The 21,903-nt window shown below is 38.8% G+C and overlaps 1 protein-coding gene across 3 annotated transcripts in view; it reads left to right on the forward strand.

Annotated features, from left to right (window-relative positions):
* The first annotated feature begins 741 nt into the window (after positions 1 to 741).
* PRRC1 (proline rich coiled-coil 1) overlaps positions 742 to 21,903 on the forward strand; it is a 41,546-nt gene continuing 20,384 nt past the window's right edge. The window contains exons 1-7 of one of the 3 annotated variants that reach the window (XM_032851960.1): positions 742 to 889; positions 2,736 to 2,853; positions 5,159 to 5,281; positions 5,930 to 6,319; positions 8,299 to 8,459; positions 11,495 to 11,597; positions 15,540 to 15,703. In XM_032851960.1, coding sequence (XP_032707851.1) covers positions 5,179 to 5,281; positions 5,930 to 6,319; positions 8,299 to 8,459; positions 11,495 to 11,597; positions 15,540 to 15,703 — 921 coding nt within the window. In that variant the 5' untranslated portion in view covers positions 742 to 889; positions 2,736 to 2,853; positions 5,159 to 5,178. Of the gene's footprint in view, positions 890 to 2,735; positions 2,854 to 4,333; positions 4,384 to 5,158; positions 5,282 to 5,929; positions 6,320 to 8,298; positions 8,460 to 11,494; positions 11,598 to 15,539; positions 15,704 to 21,903 lie in introns of those variants that run through there. The other 2 variants (XM_032851958.1, XM_032851959.1) reach the window with 2 other exon arrangements.

A 21,903-nucleotide genomic window follows, 5' to 3' on the forward strand; every position in this document is an offset into this window, starting at 1 on the left:
ACCCTGGGATCATGACGTATGTCGAAGCCACCTGGGCATCTTACAAACCCAGACTTCTGGTTTCAGATTCCTTATTTCCTTCTCTCGCACACCGTTCACTTATTTATTTAATGAGCATTATTGAGCACAAACTGTTTCAGGAACTGCTTTAAGTGTGTCACGTTAGGTTAAGAAGGTTAATAATCTTTGCCTTTGGTTTTTTCAATTAAGAAAAAGAATGTACATGTACTAAATATTGTTGGGAAAAAAGTAACAGTAGCTGCTACCCTTTACCCACCCGCTTTTTATTTCTCCAGATGCAACTGCTGTTTTCTGGAAATTTTGGTAAATACGCAAGTCCCCTGTCTGTCGCGTTTGTGAGGGGGATTCCTTTATGCAGTTGGGGATTGGGCAGGACGACTTTGGCTGGCTCATCGCCACTCCGTGGGCGGCCACCGCACAAGATAAGTGAGCTACACCTGGTAACGAGGATGCCGTTCTCGCGTGTAGGGCTGTGGAGTGGGAAGCATGACGGTGCTACTGGAAATGCTCCCAGAGGGTCCGGGCCGGGTAGCCCAGCAGTAGCACCTCAGCTCCGAGGTACACAGACGAGTTTAACCTGCGTTCTCGGGAAGGGGGGCGGGGCGCGACGAGGCTCCCCGTGGGCGGGGCGCGGGGCGGGGCGGGGCGGGGCGCGACGAAGAGGCTCCCAGCGGGCGGGGCGGGGCGGTGCGTGGTCGACGTGGCAGCCGCTGGGGCGTGCGCCTTCGGTGGCCATTTTGGAGGCGGGGACGCGCAGCGGGAGCTCTTGCCGGCATCTTCGTGGTCTTCTCGGAGCGGTAGTCTTAGCACCCCGAAGTCCTGTCCCGCACTTTCCAACTGCCACGCATACGCTCTCTCGGGCCCGCAGGTAAACGTCAGCCTGGCAGCGACGCGGGTGCTGGCGGGCGGTGGGATGGGATGCGGGCGCCAACGGGCGCCGACCCCTCCAGGTGGGCGGGCCAGCGGGCAGCGCCGCGGGATGGTTAGGGTCGCTTCGGAGCCCCGCAGTGGAGTCCCCAGCGCAGGCTGTGCTAGCGTGTACAGTGCGGCCCGGCATGGGGACCCTTGGCCAGGCGAGCAGTCCCCGCCGCGCATTTAGCACTGTGTGTGGGGGTCCTGGGTCCGGTTCCCGTCCTTTGCTCCGGGGCGCGGACCCAGCCTGGCGCCCCTGACCGTTTGGCTCCGCCTTCCAGCGGGCGGGTGGCCGAACGGGACGGGCGGCAGGCGCCGGCTGACCTTAGCCCGGCCCGGCCCGGAGACGTGGCAGGGCCTGCGGGGAGGCCGCCGTTTCCAGGCACAGGATGCCGGCCGTTCCCGCCTTCTCCCGACTCCTGGGTCCGCGCACTGGGGATGGCAGTGGGAAGGAGTTTATTTTCCCCAGGTTCCCCCGGCTTTTGCATTCGGCTCTTTGTTCGCTCTTGGGACCGGCTTCCGGCAAATTGGCAAGATAGCTCCTGTCCTAGGTGGGCAGAATTTATATCCATTTCTGCCTGTCAGGGTAGGTATTTTTGAGTGACAACATGTACTTGCTTGGGAACATGACATTTTGGCGTTCCGGTCTTTTTACTTTACAGCCATTCTTTCATTCAGTTAACATTTATAGAAGTTTATTTTGGGGTCAGAGCTGAGAATGCGTAGACAAAACTCTCACATCCTGCTTTGGCGTTCGTTGTTAGAGCACCAGTAATAACTGCTTTTAAGGCTTTTACTTTGATCAAAGCTGCATTATTCCATTTCTTTATTGTATTTTTATAAGTAGCCATTCACTTTGTACCAGAAAAACCATAATAGATGCAGATTGGAAGAGGAGGGTCAGCCAGAGACTGAGGACTCAATTTTCTAAGCTATTTTTCATTACTCTCTTTAACGTTGACACATTAATAACACTTTTTATGTTGAAAAGGTATGCACTAAAACCTTTACCAAGTCTGACACTTCACTGTAATCACAGTAGTTTTTCTTCAGTAAGAAGGCATAATGTTTATGTACACCGAATTTACCTAATAACCTCATTAAGCCACTTCTTAGTGTGTCTTTTAAAGACTGAAAGAAATTGACCCTTTGTTGCAAGTTATAGGTTGTTTTCATTCTGCAGACTATTTTGCCAACACATTCATTAATTTAGGGATCAAGATTATCTTTAAACAGGACTTCTACTGGCCATTGTAAGGATTTGGTAGCATCTGTAAGGAGGAAAACGGGGAGATGAAAAGAGGTGGCTTTGGCAGGGAGGGATCAAGTTCCCAGAAGGCTGTTTGTGTTCCAGTTTATCTCACTTTGGTGTAGAGGTACGGAGTGAAAAGATGTTTGCCTCCCTGATCCCTGATCTCTACTTAAATGCCATAGATATTTCCTCCACATTCACAACCAAACTCTTTCAAAGTGTTGTGTATTTCTACCTCTCCTCCTCCTACTCAGTCCAATTGAAACTGGCTTCTAGCCCTGCTCTTTCCATGGAAACTGCTCTCACTGTGTTCATATCTTCAGTTTGGAAAATCAATGACATTCTTTCTGATATCACATTACTCTGGCATTTCTGCAGCATTTGGTACTGCTGCCCCTTCCCACCTTGGAACTTCTTTGGCTTTTGGACACCACAGTCTCCTGGTTTTCTCCTTTTTGGTCATTTCACTCTTCGCAAGCTCATCTGCCAGGCACTTTTTCAAGGATTGGTTGGGTCATCTTTTCCTTTTCACTTGGTATTCTCTCCTTAGATAACCTTATCCCAGAACATGACTTTAGGACTCAGTAAACTGAAGAAACCTACACTTATGGCTGAACCACAGACTTCATCAGTGTCTTTATTTGGATGTTTCAAGGAGCTTAAACTCGGTATGTCCAATTTTAAACAGCGCATAATGCCCCTTCCCAAAAAAGAAGACCTCAAACCTCTTGACCTTTTCCCGTGTTTCCTGTCTTAGTGAATGCATAGCCATCTATACATTTGTGTAAGTCATGCCCCATCTCCAGTTTTTGAATCTACTCATTCTTCCCTATCTCCCCGTCATCATATTAGTCTAGGCCAAAGCTTCTCACTCTTGCTACTATTGATATGTGGGGCCAGATAATTCATTCTTATGAGGGTTTTCCTGTGCCCTGTGCGATTTTTAGTTGTATTCCTAGCCTTTACCTAGTAGATAACCAGTAGTCCCTCTAGTTCTGACAACCAAAAATGTCTCAGATGTTGCCCAGTGACCCCTGGGTCCTTCCTCCCCTCCCTGCACTTGAGAGGCACTTGCCTTGGGTGTTATCAGTTCCTACATGAACTACTTCTCTCCTTCTTAATAGTCTCCCTGCATTTACTCTGTCTGCCCTATATCCCAACCTGCATACTGTGGTCGGAGGAATGTTTTCAGAACACAAATATGAATTGCCAAAAGCTGGAATTAACCTGAATGTCCTTTACCAGACCAATAGTAAAATGGAATACCATTCAGAAATTTAAAAAAACCCCAACCAGTGATATATCCAAAAACTTGGATAGGTCTCAGGAGCATTATATTGACTGAAAAAAGAAAAAAAAAAAGCCAGTCTCAGAATGTCATATGCTGTATGGTTCTATTTAGGTAACATTCATTAAATGAGAAAATGATAGAGAACAGTCTCTTGCCACAGCTTGTGGTTAGTGGGAGGCTCTGACAAAGGAGCACCACAAAGGAGTTTCTTTAGAGTGATTGTGGTGTTGGTTACAAGAGTCTTTGTGTATGATGAAACTTCATGGAGCTACACACACACACAGAAGCATACACATGTAAAAACAGGTGAAAATCCAAATAAAATCACTGGTTACTAGTACAGCACCAGTGTTAAATTCCTGGTGTGATCACTCTACTGCAGTTAGGTAAGATGCTTTTGGTGGGAGAAGCTGGGGTTAGGATACTCAGGAACTCTGGTCTATTTTTGCAACTTTTTGCAAATCTAAAATTTCTTCAAAAAAGTTAGAAGGCAAATATGTCATCCCCAGCTTGAATGCTGTACGGTGCCTTTGTGTCCTTAAAAAACCCAACTCCTTGATGTGGTTTATAAGGTTCAACATGGTCTGGGTTCTTGTCTGTGTCTCCAGCCTTCATCTTTTTTTCTGTTCCTTGTCACATGGGTTTTCTTGAATATGTCTTGTTCCCTCTACTTTACGCTTGTACACTTGGTGTATATTCACTTTTTCTGGAACCTTCCCTACTTTTCCGTTGCCTAATGAAATTCTGCATCTTTTAGATCTTTGTTTATATGTGACTTCCTTTCCTCACTCAACTGAAAATCGTATTCCCCTCAAATAGGATGGTGTTCTTACCCTCAGAGCACATAATTAAGGCTATAGTTCATTGTTCATTGGTGGTATTATTTGACCCTCTGCTGTACTGGACTGTAAGTATCTTGTTTGTCTTTGCTTACATTGTATGTCCAGAGGCACTGGTACAGTGCTTGGCTAGCAGTTGACTTTCATTGAGTACTTGTTAAATGACTGAACACATCAAAATCAAAACCAGAAGTTTTATTTAGAAGTTTCGATTTTATACTTGAGACAGACTTGAAAGTTTTTAATTTTTAAGGAAGTTTTCCCATATTTGATAATCCATTTTTCTCTTAGGACCCTGCTATCTAGTTACCATATAACATTCTTGCTGAAGTTAACATTTCTAAAACATGAGACCTATCATTTTAATGAGCCATTACTAAGTATGATTTTAAATGTGAACTAGAGGCGCTGGGAAGTGAGCACATTTCAGTTCTTTTTTTCATGTTAATAGAAATAGCCCATATATAATGTTTTATGGGAAAAGAAGAAGAAAAAAAATAACATTTTTATTTTAAATGTGATAGTAACTAGAATGAAGATAAAAGTCTAACGTAGATTCATGTGGCAAAAAATTGTATTAGTGAGTTACTGTTTGAAATTTATGAATAATATAAAATTATTTCTCAATTATAAAGTATGTGTATGAAAATGTTACGTGCACATTAAACATTGTCACAGACAACGTTTTTCTAGGAGTTTTGACAGAGCCTTTATCCAGAAATAAGTGGCATTATAAATTGTATAGACCTCAGTGTCTTGATAATTTTTTTTTTTTCTTAAATTATTCTTTGGAACTACACTTGATTACTGTGCAATATATGTTCAATTTCTCTATTTTTACAGTAACCTATAATTGAAGAAAAATGATGGAAGAGAGCGGAATAGAGACAACCCCGCCGGGGACTCCTCCACCACACCCTGCAGGCCTGGCTGCAGCTGCCGCAGCTTCCACCCCGCTGCCTTTAGGTACGTGGCGTCGCCAGCATCTGGTGTGGCTGGACGGTAGTAACGATGTTGTTAACTTTTCTCAGAGTCGGTTATAAGAAAAATACATAGACGAAAATATTTCTGATTTTTCCCACGATGAAGGGAAGTGACCATTTTTATTGAAGCCCAAAAGTTTGTTTTCCTTTGGGTAAACTTTTGTTCTCTATATTCATACTGACTACAAATCGTCATCTTAGGACAAAAGTATCCCAAAAAGCATGTGTTAGTTTTGTCTCATAGTCTGTCACTTTGTGATGATCAGCCTCCTGACCAAAATTTTGGAGTCACTGTGTAGGTTTTTATGCTGAAGGCATCAAGGGTGAAAAACAGGTCTATTTTCTTGGGTAGGGGGTGGGAAGCAAAATGAATGAAAACACAAAGATCTATTTACGAATAGGACTGTAACTTAATTTTATGTAACTGCTACTTTTAGTTAGGGGAGTTGAAAGTCATTTGCACTTAGTCGTATGTGTTGTATATTTTAAATGACACATTAAAGATAATTAATGGGTTATGGTTTGTTAAATTTTTAAATTTTGCAGTAAAAAAGTAATGAGATACTTTGAAAACTAAGTGAATGAAAAGCATTTCTAATTTTTGTGGGTTTTTTTCCTTCCTACCTTCCAGCTGCAACCAGTTCTTTCTCTTCTCCAAATGTGTCCTCCATACAGTCCTTGCCGCCACATGCGTACTCCACCCCTCAGCCGTCCCTCCCTCCCATGAGGCCCTCGGCGCCCTTGCCCTTCGTGTTGCCTTCACCGGTCCCTTCTGTTCCAGCCCTCACTACTTCTATCCCACCTCCTGTCTCTCCACCACCTGCTGCTGCCTTCAGTAATCCTCCTCTATCCCACTTCCCGGCTTCATCGTCTGCCCAAAGCACTCTTTTATCTGCACCCCCTTCTGGTCCTCCCACATCGGGATTTTCCGTTGGGGCAACTTACGACATTACAAGGGGACATGCAGGAAGAGCTCCCCAGACACCCCTGATGCCGTCATTCTCTGCACCTCCGGTAACAGGTAATTCTCTCTTACTGATACTTTGAAATAAATGGCTACAGTTAATGTTTAAGTACATTTTTTAATAACTGCTTTATTGGCAAATAATTTATATATCATACAATCTACCCTTACGTTAAAGTATGTAATTCAGTAGTTGTCACAGTATTTACAGAGTTGTGCAGCCATCACTATCATCAGTTATAGAACCTTTTAATCACCCCCAAAAGAAGCCCTCTACCTATTAGCAGTTACTTCCTACTTGCTCCCGATGTTCACAGCCCCAAATAACCATTCATGAGCTTTGTGTCTCTATGAGTATACCTATTTTGGATTTTTCATATAAATGGAATCATATATATATATATATATATATATATATATATATATATAGTCTTGTGACAGACTTCTTTCACTTAGTGTATTTTTTTTTGAAGATTTTATCTGAGAGAGCAAGTGAGCGAGCACATGAGTGTGGGAAGGGGAGAGGGAGAAGCACGCTCACTGCTTAGCAAGGAGCCTGATTCAGGGCTCCATCCCAGGACCCTGAGATTGTTACCGGAGCCGAAGGCAGACATTTAACCTACTGAGTCATCCAGGCACCCCTCAGGGTATTTTTAAGTTCATCCATGTTGTAGCATGTGTCTGTACTCTTTGTTTTTATGGGTCAGTATTCTGTAGTATGGATTTTCCTTCCACATTTTGTTTATTCATTTCATCCACTGATGAACTTCTGTGTTGTTTCTACTTTTTGGTATTACACATACTGCTTTTATGAGCATTTGTGTACACGTTTTTGTGAGGACGTATTTTCACGTCTCTTGGGTATATAACTAGGCATGGAATTGTTTGCTTTCAAGAAACTGCTAGACTGTTTTCCAAGGCATTTGTACCATTTCACTTTCTTTTCAGTACCGTTTGAGTGTTTCAGTATTGCTGCATTACTTTTTTTTAAACTTTTTTTCTTTTTTGCCGCATTACTTTTAACTCATGTCTTTGATTTCTGGAGTTTTCTGTTCTCATGTTTTGATATTTACATTATCAAAATAAAGGTAATGTTACTAGTGATAAATTTTGTGTGTTGTAAAATGTAGAGTATGTATACTGTATGTAGTGTCAGATAAAATTTTAAATACTTGTTCTAATATTTTGTATACTTACAGAGAGACATTAAGGTGATATTTGAGAGGTTTTTTAAAAGCTTTACTTAAAAGGATGGTCCAGGGAGTAGGGAGTATTTTTATTTAGCCAGGTAAAAATTTAAAACCAAATAAAAGCTTCATGTATGCCTTAAGTTTATGGTAATGGGCCATCTTCTTTTCTAAATCGGTTACACCTACTTTTCTAGCTTCCCTGGAATGATTGTTGGAAACCAGTATTAAAACTTCGTCCTTGTCATCCTTTGCCTGTTACTTCTCGTTTTAGGAAAAGAAGTAATTTCGTTCTGATTTTTATTAATCCAACTTTGCTAATCTATTTTTACTAATAAAATTTTTTGCATAGTATAGGCATTATGTCTATGTCTCTGAATATATGAATTTTCTTTTTTGAGTTAAAGTAGGGCATATAAAATAAATATTAATTGTTACATGCTTTTATATGTTGGTCTTGGGTGCTCACATCAATTATTTTTATGCAATAAAGGGATTAGAATTACAGTTGCCCACATCCAAGTGCTAAATAGGACCAACAGGGAGTACTTTTTGATACATATTTTGTCCATTTTCAGGACACTTGGTTAAAAAGTCTACAGAAAGGGCAGGAAATTTCTTCAGAATTTTGTTTTTGTTTGCATTTTATAAAGGTTTAGGTGATTCTTGGAGTGCATACCTCAGTCTTGAAATGCCTGAGTATGTATTTACATTATGTATGCCAAGAATCACCAAAACCTTTATAAAAAACGCTATTTTGAGTACTCATCTCCTATAGTGTATCTTCTTTTTATAGAAAATCGCTTATGAAATAAATTATATATATTGGAAATTTTTGCCATTTACTAGGTATTTTGCCGACTCCCATTACTCAGCAAGCCAGTTTGACATCTCTGGCCCCAGGACCGGGTACCACATCAGCCATTACGTTTCCAGAGGAACAAGAAGATCCTCGAGTTGGTAGAGGTCAGGATGAAGCATCTGCTGGTGGACTCTGGGGTTTTATTAAGGTAACGGGTATTGAGTTTGAAAGTTATACTGAACTTATTAATTTCGAAACTATTAGATGTTCATTAGAATGATTTTGAAAACGTAGAATGGTATAAAGAAAAAATAGTAATTCTTTTTATTCTTATTACCAGTTTTCTGTAGTTTTCAGTCTTTTTATGTGCATATCTCTACAGTTGTAATTTTTTAGATTAATCAAAATGGGTTAGTAACGTGTGGACACTATTTTGTATCTTGTGTTTGTCTTTATCTAGCATATATCAGGAACATCTTCCCAGTCATAAATATTCTGCAGAAAATTTTTTTTTCCTTTATGGCTGTTTTTGCCCTGCATGCCATAGGGCATTTATTTCCCGTATTTTGCTAATGTAGTTTAGCATTCTGTAATAGTAATTCTTTTTTTTTTTTAAGATTTTATTTATTTATTTGACAGATAGAGATTACAAATAGGCAGAGAGGCAGGCAGAGAGAGAGGAGGAGGCTCCCCACTGAGCAGAGAGCACGATGCGGGGCTAAATCCCAGGACCCTGAGATCATGACCTGAGCTGAAGGCAGAAGCTGTAACCCACTGAGCCACCCAGGTGCCCCTGTAAGAATAATTCTTACAAATAAAACTATGATGAGCACTCTTACATGCAGATCTTTATGCCCATCTTGTTTTATTGAGGTTAATTCCTGACAAATGTCAGGATAAACATTTAAAGAAATTACTTACAAAAATGACTTTCCAGGAGGGTTATATCAAAATAGACTGTCCCAGCATTTTTCACTTGCCGGCACTGATTATGAATTTGAAATAGAACGTTTTCTAGTTTGATAGACAAAAAACGTAACCTCGTTTTTTTTTGTTTTTTTTTTTAAAGGTATTTATTTATTTGACAGAGATCACAAGTAGGCAGAGAGGCAGGCAGAGAGAGAGAGAGGAGGAAGCAGGCTCCCCACCGAGCAGAGAGCCCGATGTGGGGCTCCATCCCAGGACCCTGGGATCATGACCTGAGCCGAAGGCAGAGGCTTTAACCCCCTGAGCCACCCAGGCGCCCATAATCTCGTTTTAATTTACATTTCTTGGTTACCAAACTTGAACATTTTATTCATGTGATTTTTTTTTTTTTTTTTTGGTGTCGTTTGTATTTTTCTTTTGTGAAGTCTCTAGTCGTATTTGTTGCCCATTTTTTGAATTGGGATGATTTTCCTTTCTAAATGAATTTGTAAGAGTGCCTCATGTAGTAATATTTTATTATATGCGGTCATATATTGCAGTTTTCTCCTATTTTTATCATACATTTAAATTTTATTACCCTTTTTTGACACAAAAGCATCTAAATTTTCAGGAGTCTTTTTTTCAGTCTTTTTCTTTTCATTTTTTATTAAAAATAACCTTCTCCCCACCATAATATGTGGTAAATATTTTTCTGTGATTTCTTCTAATTCTTTTATGGTTTTATTTTTTTATACCTAACCAATTTAATGTTGCTGACACTTAAGTTTATTACGTAAAGTGGAAGTCAGACTTAATTTTCTTCCATCCACTTACTTGACTTCTCCAACATCCTATTCCAGTGTTGTATATGTCATCTTTATCTTAGTTACGCAGTTGTGTGTTAATGTCAGTTTCTGGACTCTGTTCTCTTCTGCTGTTTGGCCTGCCTCTGCGCATTACCTCACTATTTCCGTTACTGTTAATTCTCTTTATTATGATACTAATACTTAGTGAAAGTCTCTTCTGCTCAGGTGAGGATGGGGAGTACTCATTGATGAGTAAGAAAGGTCAGTTCCACGTCTCTGCATTCATAATGATCTATCAGTATTTGGTTTTATAAGTTTGCCAGTTTCTTTCTACTTGAGAATTTTTTTTTACTACTCTTTTTCTCTTCATGAATTTTGGGATTACTGTGTCACATTCCTCCCAATATTCAGAGGGTTTGGCTGATCTTAATTATATATTAAATGTATTTTTGAATTGGTAGGTGGCTAACTAATTCACTACATTTGATTTTATGTTTCACAAATACGGTATTTTTCTAAGCTTCCTTTTTTTTTAAAATCCTTCTGCACCTTTTCAAAGTTTTCTTCATACAGGGATTACTACTACTTTCCCTGGTTAAGAGCATGTGTCAGTGTGTCTGTTAGCACTTGTTCCCAACTCAACTTTACATGTCCTATAAATCATTCTTCTAATATTCTGCATACGATTGGTCAACAGTTTTAAATATCAGCATTACGGATTCAGCTTTTTTCTGAATCACCTTGGTTCAGTGATTGGTTGGAAGAAGTGGAATGATGGCCTGTTAGCCAGGTGCCATCTCAGGAGCCACTGCTCCCCTGAAGTCTTTTTTTACCATGGGAGACGTAGAGCACAAGAAGGGAATACTCAGACCTGGTTCCTTCTGTTTAATAGTGTGGTTTTAAGGATTCAGAGGAATAGGCCTGAGTTAAAAGAGAAAATTTGGGAATAAACACAACAAACGGGAAGTAGAAAAAAACGTTGATAGAAGATAGCAGAGTAATATATATTAATAGGTAACTTTGGGGAGTAACGATGAGAAATGTTGATATTCTTATTTTTTTCTTAGGGAACGAAGTATGTGTCTATGGAGACAACTAATTATAGTTTTTATTTGGGACCTTGATGGATAGGTTTTGCCTAGTCTTTGTTATAAATAAGAAGATGTGAAATGAAATTAAAATATATACACACAAAGAAATAAGATGCATATATAGGGATACATGTGTAAAATGAATACATATGAATATATACAGCCACAAAATGAATACACATATGTGTGTGTACATGGAATTCCTCGGTCAGTGCTCCTCAGAATGTGGTCTGCACACTGCTGTGGGTCTGTGAGAAAAAGAGAAGGTGAGAGTGAGCCTTTTGAAAATTTAACAGCAATTTGACATTGCCATAGCCTTGTTTTTCTTACATTTTACCAAATTACAAGTCTGTGATGTATCAGAAACATTAGAGTTTTCTTTCACCATCAGGTGTTCTTTGCTTAGAATGGGTGTTTATGTGTTATTTTATCTTGTGCAGGGTGTGGCCGGAAATCCTATGGTGAAATCTGTGCTTGATAAAACAAAACATTCAGTAGAAAGCATGATTACAACGCTGGACCCCGGCATGGCTCCGTATATCAGTATGTACTTAAGATAGAACAGCGTCTGCCTGTGTTTTTAAAGTATGTGCTTTTGTTAGCCTCTCACTGTTACTCCATAGTCTTGTATTCAGTGAAAATCCTCTTATGTTGTAAGCTGCTTGTAAGTCTTAGTATTATTAATTTATCTTTTTCTTAGTCACAAATTTTGAAAACGCCATGGGATGAACTTTGGGAGGAGTAAGACCAATATGCAGTAGTATACTAATTAGTACACTAATTGTAAGTAGTATATTTTAATTGTAAATACGGTTAGTGTTGCTTTGTATGAATTTTACTTTATTCACTAAGGACCTTTGAAGTGATACTTGTTTATATTTGATTTTGGTAAGTGTCCAATTATCTGTTTTAATTAAATGTGATTATGCTTAACGGAATAATTTCAGAGGAAGTTAATCTATTTATTAAGAATATCTGATTAATAGGTTTGGCGGGGAAGCTATTTTAACCACCCTTAAATCCTCCTTCCCAAGAATTCTGTAGACATGACATAGGCATACTTGTTGTCTGCCATTTAATTTTGAATGTACCTGTCCACTATGTGAAGAAACAACCACTTTAACAGGATCCGTGGGCAATTATTAGTCATTCTGTTAAACATAGCAACTTGGAAGCTAAAGCTGTGCACTAGAACAGAGATTTTCAATAGCAATAAAAAATCAGTAGCTTTCAGCAGTCCTGATCCAGTTGGTAGTTTACAAACCAGTAAATGTCAAAGAACAAGATCTTTGTCCTTTATTATCAGAATTATCATTTATTAAGTGCTTGCTCTGCCAGGCAGTACTTAGGAACTCTTCAAGGTAAGTATTTTCCTCAAGTTGTAGATGAGGAAGAGATGCTCTCTCTGAGTTTGGGTTCAGAGAGATGATTATCTTCAGCCACACAGCTTGGTGAAGCTAGATTGAGCCCTTGTTCAGTTTGTTTCTGCACTTAGCTACTTTGCTTCCCTGAAAGTAGAAAATTGATTTAAGTATCAAGTCAGCTGAATTGTTCTTGTAACTGCCAGAGGATTTAGAAATTGGACCCTACCATAGATAAGACTTCCTATATTCATAATAATCGAGTTTGACATAATTCATACATCATATATATTTTTTTCTTCATGAGATCATTTTTTTTTAAAGACATTATTTATTAGAGGGGTCCCTGGGTGGCTCAGTGGGTTAAAGCCTCTGCTCTCGGCTCAGGTCATGATCCCAGGGTCCTGGGATCGAGCCCCGCATTGGGCTCTCTGCTCAGCAGGGAGCCTGCTTCCCCCTCTCTCTCTGTCTCCCTCTCTGCCTACTTGTGATCTCTCTCTGTCAAATAAATAAATAAAATCTTAAAAAAAAAAAAAAGACATTATTTATTAGAATGAGAGAGAGCACGAGATAGAGGAGGGTCAGAGGGAGAAGCAGAATCCCTAGTAGGTGGGGAACCCCATGTGCGACTTGATTCTGGGATTTGGGAATCATGATCTGAGCTGAAGGCAGATGCTTAACCAATTGAGCCACCCAGGCACCTGACACAAGCTCATATTTTGAATGAGGGAAAGAAAGGAATTAGTATTTTTGGAGTCCTTGCTATTTTTAGGTACTGTGTGTTAGACTGTGAAAGCAGTTATTTACTCCTTAGAACAAGCCCTATGAGGTGGCTGATACTTTGCTGTGAAAAAAACAAGCTCAGTGACTTCACCGACGTAACAGAGCTAATGAAGTCAGGATTCAAACCCAAGGCTTTATCTCAGGCCAGTAGTCTGCCTGACATCAAGAAAAAGGCAAAAGATGACGGGCGAAGGTACAAAATGAAATGCCTTTTAGTGAATATCATAACTTAACATATGATCTTGATCAGTTAACTGTAAAAAGCAGTAAAACTAATATGAAAAACTTGACACCTTATTGACAGGCAGTGAAAGCAAGGCCATTCTGATGTAACAAAACTTGAATTAAAACCCAAGGTATTTTTAGAGAAATATTCTAGACATCATAACACTTTCAGATGTATCAAGAAAACACAACTGTTAGAAATGGATTGTAACACAGTTTAGGTTCCTACATTCTTAGAATTACTTTTCCCATCATCATTAAAGGTGGCACTGCTTATTAACAAAAAGGCCAAAAAAGCCTTTTGAGCTGAAGTTTAGTGGAATGGTACTTGTCTAGGGTCAAGAGACATGTCCCACATGAAGAAAAAAATGAGTAAAAGGTATATTTCTTCTTTTCTTTCCTATGGGACTCAGTGCTTTTAGGTTTTAGTAAATTATGAAATTCTAGTAAAGATGGGATCTGTAGGTCATGCTATTAGGAAAAAAGATTGCGTGATAAAAAAGCCCATGTATTTTGAAAATACTGTCAGCTGTTCCACAACATATTATGGAGAAGCACAGCATTATTTCTGGGGCAAAATGGTTTACCAAAGCACTGGTAAACAAAAAACAGCTTTCTGGATTAATCTATTTTACTAGTGATAGCCACTAACACTAAGTAGCAAAATATGCTGTGTTTAGAACTAGGTCTTTGAACTGAGTATGTCACAAAATGTTAGATTAAGATTTTTTTTTAAAATCAGGTGTATTTGATTAAGATTACTCTGTCTAAATGGTAAAAAGGTTTTAAAAACAATTGAAAGTAAAACTTTTACGATTTTTATTTCATATCTTAGCCTTTTTAAATTTCAAGTTTTATATATGTTGGTATTGCCATTTCCTTATATGGTTGCACATTAGGACAGTAGTAGATGTTTAATTTATAACTAAATATCCTGTTTGTGGCATCTACTGTTTATTTTTTTCTTTCAGTGAGAAAGATGTATGATAAGAAAGTTGACTCCCACATTTAAACTGTTTTGTAGATAAAACACTTATTTCATGGCAGTCCTCGTTTATGCAGACTTCTTTTCAACTCCAACAAATTACTTAGCAATAGCAGTCTTCATTTTCATTTTCTGTTGTGTATCCTAAATGTGTAACTTATATTTTACAAGTCACATAATTCATTTCTGTGATTGCTCAGTAGTTGAAGGCCTGGGAATTCCAACATCCCCATGGTATTAGAAGTTTGTGTATAATAGATGTGTATCTTTGTTAACCAACAGCAGAAAAACCATTTTGATTTGCAGCCTTAAAATGCAGTGTTTCAGCCAAAGCTTATTAGAAAATGAGATCTCGTGAAATTAATAGTGACATAGTAGAAAATTAAACTTTTTTCATAGCTGTTAGAACATTCCTTCCCAAACTGACATCTGTGGAAAACTTTCTAGGAGTGGATGTTTACATATTCAGATTAAGTGTGGAAAGTACTGGGTTAAAGTCATGAATTTTGACTTTTGGTTTTCTCAGAATCTTGATGTTAATGTTCATTATGAATTTCCAAGAAAGAAATGTGTAGAGCATCTCCTAAGCTTGTTTGACCACAAAATGCTGTTTTAAGGGGGAGGTACTAATGCGTTCGGAAAAACTATTCCATGGGGGGCGGGGGGGACAAAAAACTTGTTCCGTCTGTGGCACAGGGGGTACTCAGAACCATTAGGAGGTATGTACTATATTCTGCCTGCAGATGAGACTCCCTCGGATAATGTATTAAATGCTCCTTTTTAAGTCGGGAAAAGATGGTAGTTTGGGTCTAAACACTTGTAATAAGATGCTATGAGATGAGGGGATGAAAATGTGTGTGATGGATCAGCTGTGTAGTGAAGAGGACTTTGGAGTTTGGCAGATACAGGTTTGAGTCCCGACATCATGGCTAAGTAAGTAGCTGTGTCATCTTGGACAAGGCCTTATCAGTCTTAGTTTCCTCAGCCTGTAAAAAAGTTCATCACTTGTGTCTTGCGGTATTTTGTGAGGTTAGTAATAATTATATACTAAAATGTTAGTATATGGCATTTTTCCTTAAGAGAATTTTATTATTTTATTTTGGAATTAAAATTTTCTTCCGATCTTTGTAGAATCTGGAGGTGAACTGGATATTGTAGTGACCTCAAATAAAGAAGTAAAAGTTGCTGCCGTCCGAGATGCCTTCCAGGAGGTCTTTGGCTTAGCTGTGGTCATAGGGGAAGCTGGACAGTCCAATATTGCCCCACAGCCGGTAGGCTATGCAGCTGGATTAAAAGTGAGTAATACAACACCTTTCTTCAGCATAAAGAAACTGGCAGTTAATTTTTTCATAATTCTGATGATAATCTTTGGTCTTTATGGAGCTAATGCATTTTTACATTCTGAGGTATTGATCGTCTTGGTTTTTATTTTGACAACTGTTGTGTTACGACGGTACAGTGGAGTTTAAATTTAAAGAAACTCAGGGTCAGGTTTGATGCTTGGGAAGGGGAGGAAACACATGCAGAGAACACAGAGAGTAGTTCAGAAGAAATCTTAATCGATTGCTAACCTGTAAGTCCTACTGAACTTAAACATTTTATACTGAAATTACAGTATTACTTGGATTCTCTAAGCTTTATATTACTATCACTGTTAATAATAGTTTATACTTACGTATTTCTTCATGGTTTTGGAAACTCTAACCTATTTGAAATTTTCCAGAGTAGTAATGGGGTTCCAGTAGGCAGGTTCTAGATTGACCCTCTAAGTCTGCCTTTTCCCTTGTGCTTGCTGACGGGACTCCGCATTCTTCAGAAAGCTTTTCCTTGCTTCCTCGCCTTGATTCTTCCCTTCTCCATCCTTTTAATTCCCTTGTCTTAAAGACCCCTTAAAGACCCACCTAGCTAGCACCTTATACGTATGTATTACACCTTTATATAACCAGAGTTTGCCAGGATCTCTCTCTTTCTTTTTTTTTTTTTTTTTGGCCAGGATCTCTTTTAATAGAGACCTATTAAATCTTACTATCAGTAGTAATATCAAAAGGAGGGCACTGCCTTAGTTTTTCCACAGTGAGAGAAGAGGATCTTGTGATCAAGTCTATACATAATAAACTCTCCATAACAGGGACAGATGATAGGATAACTTACTTTTAAGAGAAATTTCATACAAGCGCATAGTGACACCACCACTTCAGTATTACAGAGTTTGTCTTCTGGCCTGTTACTATTTAAAAATTTGTCCCACATCTCCCACATCATAAAACCAGGCCAATTCCCAGTGAACTAGAACTCGTCCCCCCAAACCAGTGAAGGTTAAAGTTCCAAGAATCCTGTCCTCCCATATTACTTATTTATTTATTTTTTACCACCAGCATATAGACACACAGGAACAAATGAACACTGAGCCAGGTCATCAGCATACAAATATCTCTCTCGCTTTAAAAAGCAAACAAAAGAAATTTTTAACATTTTTTTTTTACCTCCTCTTCTCGTGATCTACTACCTTAATTTTTATTTGCTTCTTTTTGCAGCAGAAGTCCTCCACAAAGAATTGCCAGCATTTTATCTCTAGTTGTTCCCTTCATATTTTCTTACCCCTGGCTCCGTCAGGTGCTCAGCCTGACTCCTCAGAGAATGCTGTACAGATCAGCAGTGTTCCCCATCTTGTTCTGCCTGTCAGTGGCTTTTGAGACAGTTATTATTCTTTATTGTTTCTTTCACTTCTGAAGTGCCACACTTTTTTTTTCCCCCTGCCTATTTGCTCACTCCTCTGTGCCGCCTCTTTTGGTTCCCCCTAACGATCTTGTCTTTACATTCCTTCCGTCGTGAGCTCGTAGTGTCTCATGGCTTTAAATACCATCAGTGAGTGGACAGTTTCAAGTTTCTATCTCCAGCACTGGCCTCTCAGCTAAACTAGATGCATATAGAAGTTGTCTTCTCAACACCTTAAACTGAATGTCTCAAACTTAACTGTATCTAGCATCCATCTGCTTTTCTTTCCTCCAGGCCTGTTCCTTTAGCCTTGTCCATCTCTGTTCATTGATGGCAGCACTATCCTTCCATTTTCTCAGGTGAGAAAGCTTAGAGTCACCCATAACTTCTCTCTTTATTCATGTCTGGTTCTTCAGGAAATCTTGTTCATCCTCCACACTTGTTCACAGTGTGTCCAGCATCTGACTCCTCACATCACTGCAGTGTCTCTCTGGAACCTTGCCATTGCCTACTACAAGGCCATCCAATTTTAGTGTTATCTGATAAGGTAACTTTGTGGCCCTCTAGGTCATTCTGAACAGAGTAGACCGGTAATCCTTGTAAGTCATAGGTCAGAGCATGTCACTTGTGTTTCAGCACTTTATATTTTACTCATTGTAAACCCACATTCCTTAGGGTGGCTTCCATGGCCCCAACACAGTCTGGCTGATGTGGCGTTTGTTTCCTCTCTGGCTGCTTCTCCAGCTGACCTTCCCCTTGCCCACTCATGCCAGTCACGTTGTCTTCCTTCTGTTCTTCATACTTGGCTGGCATGCTCCTCTCTTAGCCTTTTCTCTAGCTCTTTCTTCTCTTTGGGACATTCTTCCCTCAAATATATACTTGGTTGACTTTCTAAAACCTTCTTTACGTCTTCATTCTAGTCTTCCTTGCATGGCGAGGTCTGTCCTCACTGCCTGCTGAGTACTACATTCCACACTTACATACCAAGATCACCCTTCCTTCCTCTTCTCTCTGTTTCCTTTCCTGTAGTACTCAGCACCTTCTCCTACACTGTGTCATTTAGTCTTATATTGTGTTTTGTTTTCCCACAGGAATTAAGGTCCTCAAGAGCAGGAATATTGGTTTGGGTCACGGATGTGAACTCTTAGATGTTCTTTAAAATTAGTATCTAGCAGTTTTATCAAAATGTCCAAATGCTAAACATCAGGGGTGCCTGGGTAGCTCCGTCAGTTATGCGGCTGCCTGCGGCTCACATCATGATCCCAGAGTCCTGGGATCGAGCCCCACATCGGGCTCCCTGCTCAGCAGGGATCTCTTTCTCCCTCTACCCTTCCCCCCTGCTCGTGATCTATCACTCATGCTCTCTTTCAAATAAATAAAATCTTCAAATAAATAAATTAATTAAACTTTAAACACCAGAATTAAAAGTGCAGGGGTATGTTTTTAAAATTATTTATTTCCTCAAGTAAACAGTCTAGTATGCAAAATACTTTCATTGTGAGGTTTGCTTTCACTTTAACACCCTATCATTTTCATGAGGAGAATAAAGATTTTTCATTTAATAGCACTCTAGTGGCCCATCCATTGTGGTACCTTGATCAAACCTCCACAATCAATCAGTGATCTTCAGACTGGTCTAGAAGTACCTCTGTTGATACACAAAGATTTTACAAGGTGTAAGGAGACTCAGAGAGTTTTAAGGAACTCAGCTTCTTCAGCTTCCATATGTACTCTTGCCTAAAAATTTTCTGCCTGAATACTTACCTGTGATTAATTAAGGTAACTTGTTCTCCTTTCCCATCTCCCTCTTACAAAGCCCACTTCGCTTCCTTTGGGAAATGAGACATACCTTGTATCCACTAAATATTCATGTGATACATTGCCTCCAAACATAAAATACTCCCAAGTGTCATCTGAAGGAAGGGACAATTCAAAATAGTGTTTTTGATGTTGGGAATACAAATGACATAATGCCTGGGTAAAACCCTTTTGGAAGTCATGTGGCTTCCTTTTGTTTGTTCCCATCAAAAATAAAGAGGGGACCAGACAGAGTTGTCAGCTGATAGGTCATTAATTTTTGGTGATAAATCACCATGTGATACTTGGAGTATAATTCAAAATTTCACAGTTTTTAAAACAAGGGTCTTAAATATTTTGTTATAGTAAATATTACATAGAAGATACTTAAAAATCATTAGGTGCTGTTCTTGAAAGGCTGAGATCTTTTCTGAAAGAAAAACCTCATCTTCTAGATCATACTTCAGTTTATGTTGTGGTTTCACTAGTGTCTGACAGCATTTGTGCTATTGGTTTTGCCCTTCAAATTCAGACATGTGGGTTTTTTTCCCATAATTTTTAATAAAAGCTTAAAATCAAAATTCATTAAAACTGATACATGCATAGGAAAATCATTTATAAATTTATCAGTTCTTTATTCTTTTCAGAAACAGTAGAGGGAGCTAATGAGAAGAAAAATAATGTAGAATCCTAGAATATTAAAATTTCAGTCCAGAATTTTTTACTCCCCATCATATTGTATTTGAAGTGATTGGCTCTTTGAAGGAAAACTGAAGTTTTAAGGAAATAAATCTGCTATAATTAATGTTAGGAAGCCCCTGAAACTTAGTGCCAACCATTAATTTCATCAAAAAGCCTGTCATAGTTTCGACCACTGTTTTTTTTTTTTTTTTAAAGATTTTATTTATTTATTTGACAGAGAGAGATCACAAGCAGGCAGAGAGGCCGGCAGAGAGAGAGGAGGAAGCAGGCTCCATGCTGAGCAGAGAGCCCGATGCGGGGCTCGATCCCAGGACCCTGAGATCATGACCCGAGCCGAAGGCAGCGGCTTAACCCACTGAGCCACCCAGGCGCCCCTCGACCACTGTTTTATAACTTATATTCCTCAAAGATGTAGATAACATTTACATGCACATTAGAAGCAGCATGGGATTTTGATTAAACAAAATTGCTTAGTATAAACTCTTAGAGTACAGGGTAAGCTCTGGGGGCCTGTATCTTTCTTCTGTTCGAGATGATTACTTGAGTGTGGCCTGAAAACTATGTAATTCTTGATTCCTTACATTTCTGAAAATAAAGTTAAAATTTCATTCTCAAAACATTTGTAAGGGCCAATCTTAAAGTGTCTATATTTGTGATTCCAGAAGATGCCACACTTAATTAACATCAGAGGAGAAGAGGCACATATAACCCTCACTTCATTTTTCTTATGAAATAAAAAGCTCTGTGTTGTAGGATAGTAGAAAATGAACAAGCTTAGTTTCCTGGAAGCATCAGATCTAGCGCTATTTTGTTGCAGTGCTTAGCTGAGATATCTTCAAAGACCAGGAATGAATCTCCTAAATACCCCACTAATCCTGTAATAGTTTTTACTGAATTAACATTTATTTAAACTTACTCATAACCAAATTTAACCATTACTGATTTCCTCTTGGGAGGAAAATGATTTAGGCAAATTTACATTATTCAGTGTAACATCTGTTAAATTTTCTTTCAAATTCAACAGCTGCCTCCTCATTCACTGTTACTAGGTTGACATCATTCAGATTCTTAACATAAGTGATAAAAATTTTTAAGAATGGGGCGCCTGGGTGGCTCAGTGGGTTAAAGCCTCTGCCTTTGGCTCGGGTCATGATCCCAGGGTCCTGGGATCGAGCCCCGCATCGGGCTCTCTGCTCTGCGGAGGGCCTGCTTCCTCCTCTCTCTCTGCCTGCCTCCCTGCCTACTTGTGATCTCTCTCTCTGTCAAATGAATAAATAAAATATTTTAAAAAAAATTTTTTTTAAGAAGGCACTTATTTCTTCCCTTTTGTTGGGTTAGACTGTGCATGGTACTAGAGAGAGAAGAGTAAGATAGTTGAAAGTAGTATAGCTTAATTCATACTTTCTTTCATCCTTCATCATTATAAGCTAATGTCTTAAATTGGTTTATCCATTTTCATGCACTGGTCACCTTCTCCTCTTTATTTCTGTTGTCTCTGAAATAAGTTCAGTTATCTCTAGAAGTGTCCTAGCTTTTGAAATTCTCATTTGATAAGGATTGACCACTTTTTCTTATTCACTACTTACCTCTGCTGTCCATAGTAAAAGTAGGTTAATGTATTATCCATGGTAGTTTTATTCAAAAAAATAGAACACATTTTGTCTTGCTTTTTGAATACTTACTTTCACTTCCCTTATGAACACTGTTAATGAAGTGATTCAGATAAAGTAGTAAATAACAATTTTATTAAAAAACTTGGAGTTTTCTACCATAAGAAATGTATCGATGATTTTGAGTTATCTGTACAGTGTTCTCAGTCCCTCAGTTTTATTGCATATTAATAATTTTCTTAAATAAGTTTCAGTGCAATATACACACTTGTATTAAAAATAAATCACCAGTCATTTTTATGCATTTAAGGCTATATTTAAAGGAAGTAAGAAGCCAGAGGAAAAAAACATCCACTTTGATAGGACTGCCTACCTAGATACCTCAAGAGAAAATTAAATAAAAACTACTAGGACTGAAATAAGATTTTTATCAGTAAGGTAGCCCTTAGCAGATCAACATTAAGAAGTACATAGTTTCATTATATTAGTTATGACCAATTAAAACATTAATATAAATATCCATTTCATAGTAGCAACCAAAATAATAGTGTACGTGGGAAAATTTAGAATGTGTTGTATGAACTGTTAATACCATGGGGCACATGATTGGATGTTTTTTTTTTTTACTATTCTTTATACTTCCATATTTTTTGAATATTTACAGTGGGTGT

The sequence above is a fragment of the Lontra canadensis genome, unplaced genomic scaffold, assembly GCF_010015895.1.
Source record: "Lontra canadensis isolate GAN:19392208 unplaced genomic scaffold, GSC_riverotter_1.0 scaffold5, whole genome shotgun sequence".
Taxonomy (NCBI): domain Eukaryota; kingdom Metazoa; phylum Chordata; class Mammalia; order Carnivora; family Mustelidae; genus Lontra; species Lontra canadensis.